The sequence below is a fragment of the Limulus polyphemus genome, unplaced genomic scaffold (assembly GCF_000517525.1).
Source record: "Limulus polyphemus unplaced genomic scaffold, Limulus_polyphemus-2.1.2 Scaffold1327, whole genome shotgun sequence".
In the NCBI taxonomy this organism is placed as follows: domain Eukaryota; kingdom Metazoa; phylum Arthropoda; class Merostomata; order Xiphosura; family Limulidae; genus Limulus; species Limulus polyphemus.
In genome coordinates, this window is record NW_013666937.1 from 129,947 (window position 1) to 135,108 (window position 5,162).

The 5,162-nt window shown below is 34.4% G+C and overlaps 1 protein-coding gene across 2 annotated transcripts in view; it reads left to right on the forward strand.

The window, feature by feature from the left end:
* LOC111086691 (slit homolog 2 protein-like) overlaps window positions 1-5,162 on the forward strand; it is a 220,077-nt gene that overhangs the window by 44,207 nt on the left and 170,708 nt on the right. For both annotated transcript variants that reach the window (XM_022390533.1, XM_022390532.1), the window contains exon 2: window positions 1,510-1,581. In XM_022390533.1, coding sequence (XP_022246241.1) covers window positions 1,510-1,581 — 72 coding nt within the window. The remainder of the gene's footprint in view (window positions 1-1,509; window positions 1,582-5,162) is intronic.

Consider the following 5,162-nt stretch of genomic DNA (forward strand, 5'->3'; position numbering starts at 1 on the left):
AAGGTTAATCTATTGGGGTGCTAAAAGATTAATCTACTAAGGAGCTAAAAGGTTAAGCTAGTAAGGTGCAAAAAGGTTAATTTAGTAAAGTGTTAAAAGGTTAATTTGCTAAGATGCTAAAAGGTTAATCTACTAAGGTGTTAAAAGATTAATTTACTAAGGTGCTAAAAGGTTAATCTACTAAGGTGTTCAAAAGTTAATCTACTAAGGAGCTAAAAGGTTAGTCTACTAAGGAGCTAAAAGGTTAATCTAGTAAGGTGCAAAAAGGTTAATTTAGTAAAGTGTTAAAAGGTTAGTTTACTAAGATGCTAAAAGGTTAATCTACTAAGGTGTTCAAAAGTTAATCTACTAAGGAGCTAAAAGGTTAATCTAATAACTTTTTAAATCTATATCGGGTCACTGTATTCCGTCTCTTCCAGTCTTAACAAAACCAAAATTGGTAATTTTCTTTATAATTAATTGACACGTTTTCAGTGTGAACTCGAAATAATTCATCTTTAGCATTACTCATGTAACAGGGTAAAAACAAACTTTTGTACCAATTGAACTGGTACCAACTGCTAGTAAAAGTGACATTCTAACTTATTAAACCGACTGGTCACCATAACCTCTCGAGCAAAAAAAAAGTCCGGTAGTCTAGAAAGATCAAAGTTGGGAATTTTTTCAGTAAGTTTCCAGTTTTTCAGTATTATCTCCAGATATTGATCAACAGTATTTTTTTCCGACTCAGATTTGTATACCACGAAAGAAAAACAAAACTTTTTAATAAGAGAACTCACGAAATAAAAACAAAACTTTTTAGTAAGAGAACTGAAAGATTAGACCACTAGCTACTGCTTAGTTAATATTAACTTTTAATCAGAGTGACACTAAAAATCAGCTCGACGATCAGTATAGCTAATTATATACACTTTTCTTACGTTTTGAATAACATCATAATGCTTTGTTTCCTCAGTTGGGTACCCTCTCTGTTAACGACATTTTCGGCCGTAATCCCAATAATATCTCACAAGCTTAAGAGATTTAGGTTAATTCTAAATATATATATATATATATATTAAGCTAAGAACGCAAAACAAGTCTCTGCAGTAAAAGTATAATAATGAAATTTATAATTTAAAAATAATTATATTCGATATATTAAATATTATGACGAATATTGTGAACGAAAGTAAGAATAAATAAATAATGTATAATACTTCACTTAAGGAATACTGAAACACTAGCAGGTGTAGGAACTTTTTAAACTACCTTGTCACCATACTGGTTATTTCAAACACGTTACAAACGAACAATTAATACCAGTACTGGTGAATCTAATGTTCTAAAAGTTTAGGTTCCTGTATTTTAGCGTAGACTTTTGCAACAAATTCGAACCATAGTTATGTATTCTCGTTTTCAAAACTTTGATCGTAATCTTTGAATCGTGAAACGTATGTTATATTTATATAGACAGTTTTCTACAGCATCAGTTTGCTGTTTTTTTTTAATGTTAACTTTATTTTGTAGAGATCTGGATCATAACAACATCACTTCTATCAGGGCGGAAGATTTTCAAGGTCTTCACAGGCTCAAAATCTTGTAAGTATGCTTCCACCTAATTTCATTATATATATATTCAGGTAAATGAAAAATGAGTGACACGAAGTTTTCCTGAAAAACAAGGTAAGACATTGAGTGGTATTTAGATTTAATCAGTTATCTATGTTGTAAAGTAACATAATGAATTTTGTGTTGTTTTGTAAAAATAGTCATTGTTTTTTCAATTGTTATTTAAATTGTACTAAAACAATAGTAATGTTGTTTTGTATATGTGTAACATTTCTTTTCGAAAATTGTTTGTTTGTTGTTAAGTATAAAGCTACACAATGGGCTGTATGTTCTGTACCGACCACGGCGAATGAACTCCGAACTTGAGCTTTAGAAGCCTTCAGAATATTTGTTTAGAAAATTGTTTGTTTGTTGTTAAGTATAAAGCTACACAATGGGCTGTGAGTTCTGTACCGACCACGGCGAATGAACTCCGAACTTGAGCTTTAGAAGCCTTCAGAATATTTGTTTAGAAAATTGTTTGTTTGTTGCGCAAAGATACGTTTAAAAAATGATTAGAAGAAACCAACATCTTTCATTCAAGCTTTATAAACGGTTGATCGGAACATTAAAAATAAGTTTAAGTTTTATTTGAATTAATGATACGCGCGTGTGTGTGTGTGCAATATATTTGTATCACAAGTGAGTGATTTTGTGCTTATTTGTGGGGTAAAGTGCCTAGCTAAAGGACAAAAAAAAATGTCCTCGACAAGGCTCGAACCCACGCTTTCTCCAATAAAACAACAGTTATGATTAATTTATCAGATATGTCGTAAAATTCTGTACAAAGATATTAGATAGAAAAAACTAAATATTAAATATTCAACCAGTACACGAATTATTCAGAATTTCGGGCAAAGCTCACAAAGGCTATCTTCAAATAGCCGTCCTTAATATTCAATTGGTAGACAAAGGGGGAGAAAATAAGTCTACAGCACCTGCCGCCAAAACTTGGGCCACTCTTGTCTGATCGAACAACGAAATTCAACCAATGATCTCATAGCGCATCTGTGGCTCCAAAGTAAGGAGAACGTTTTTAGGTAATGGGTTGAGAACCATGAATTCTTAGAATCACAATCCGGGCACGCATGTTACTAGGCTTCTCCTGGTCTCAGGTTATTGAATCAGTCAATAGGGCTATCGCCAGGCTAAATGATTTTTTAAATAACTAATACATCCATACTTTTGTTTGTTTTTAAGGACAAAGCTACACAATGTGCCCACCACGAGTATCGAAACCAGGGTTTTAGCGGTATGAGCCCTCAGACTTACCACTGAGCCACCGAGGGCACATCATTACTTAAGAAAAAGGTTTGCTAAACTCCAGGGGGCGTTAATAACAAGACACCTGTAAATAATAGTCATTAAAGTTTTAGTTTTTCTTAGCATCTCTCAAAACGTTTTGATGTGGATGCAGTTAGACGACTGAAAAACATCATACCAGCTAATATATATATATTATATATAAATATAATACATTCATTACCTTGCCGCTAGGAGATCTACTAATATAATTTATTTAAATCAACGGGTCAGTGCATATGACCTTTTAACACACACACACACCGATGGAACGTGATCACGAAGAATGTTTTACTCATTGTTAATAAATAAATAAAAGAAAACTGTCATGGCGTAGCTGCTTTCATTGATATGCATGGTTAGTTCTTTTGGAGATTCGTACAAAGATGCAGAGAGCTACCCGAGCTAACTTTTCTTGGTGTTGAACTGAAAGATTGGACGCAAGATAGCTAGTCAACAGTACCCACAGCCAACCCTTGGAATATTCTATTCGAATAATGGGATTTAACCATTACTTTTATAATGTACCTACGTCCTCGAGCGCGAAGCACGATCTTGCCGCAACGGGACGTAAACCACGAACCCTCTAATTCACAGACCGGCACCCTAACTATTAGACCATGCCCGTTCTCATTCATATCTATATTAAAATATCGATAGTATGGAATATAAAACTAAAAAAATAAGAAGAAATTACAATCTCTTAAACTTAAGCCTTTTTGTTATTGTAGTCTTCGTATTCTGAATCCTACATAAAGCTGATATTCAATATTTAAACAAAATATTGTCCCCCATGATCTCAAAATCTTAGTGTCCCTGAGAGACAGATCAAATGAATTCACTTTTGTCTTCTATCTAAAAACAGTTTTTAGACCGGAAGTGACCTAGTGGTTAACGTATCGGACTATGAATCTGATGGTTTGTGGTTCGCGTCTCGTTGCCTGCACAATACCCTCACTCTGTTGTCATGGCCACGTCAAACAATAAACGGCTTCTGTTGAAGAAGCTGACGAGAAACCACCTTAGCTAGTTTCTTCCGTGACAGATGCAATAGTTTCATGAGTAATTGCGTCTGCCAGTTCTCGGTTTCGAAGGGGGCCGTTATATAAACAGATAAATAAAGTACAATTTCTATGTTTCTTGATTAAATGATCATATGAATGTATAATTATATAGATAAGTAAAATGTTTACCACCAGAAAAACAGGTGTACGAAAGAAGTCAGTTTTGGCGAGTTACATATATATATATATATATATCGTGGTCGGATACACGATTTATTAAGCCTAAGTTATTACGGTCATTCTTTTTTATTTTTCCAGTTTTTAGCATATCTGGAATTCAGAAAATCCATAAAAGAAGTTCATATTTTCTGTGCACAATCTTTGCAAAAAGGTGTTTTATTTTGTAGATCTTTAGCTATTAAACAGACAACTCTCGCTCACTAAAGATTAACATTTTTTATTATATTAAAGTAAGTTTTTCTTATTTTCATCCAATGAAGGGGCCGGCCGATCGTGTTAATTTATATTCAGACACCTTTTCACCCCCCCCCCCCCCAGTGGCACAGTGGTACGTCTGCGGACTTATACTGCCAGAAACCGGGTTTCCATACCCGTGTTGGGCAGAGCACAGATAGCCCTTTGTGTAGCTTTGTGCTTAACAATTGGCCCTACCTAATTCAACCATAACAAATTTCTGTTTATTACTATATCGATAACACTTAAAAAAATTAGGTTTTATTTGTTATTGACATTATTTTACTTTCTTTTCTCGTATCTCCTGGTCTCCTTCTCTCTAGTAAACGCCCGTCGTTAATTCTTTAATATTTCTTTCTCAAAACCAAGCCAACAGGTCCCTTTCTGTCCGACCTTGAACATCTATTTTCCGTAATTAGGATTATAACGCTAAAAATCATGGGGGGTTTCCGTAAACCCCACAGCAACTAAACAAGAAAGGCGACCGATTCCTTCAATAATTCCTACCCACTTACTGCTGTAATCTCTTAAACCCTTACGGACTGACCAAAAGTCTCCCTCTTTCAACCCCAAACTTCAGGACAAAAATGGCAAGTCAGACATTAAACTCTATAGCAACGTTTCTACAAAGTCTGAAGAATGAAACCGACATTCATGCTACCATTTCCTCCGGTTATGTCACTTGAATTTACACGTTTGGACTTGCCTTATAACAGTGGAGGGTCTTTCCAGTATGTGTGATCTTAAACTTCCCTCATTCAGTGAAGCTTATTACAATAAAAACTGTGATGT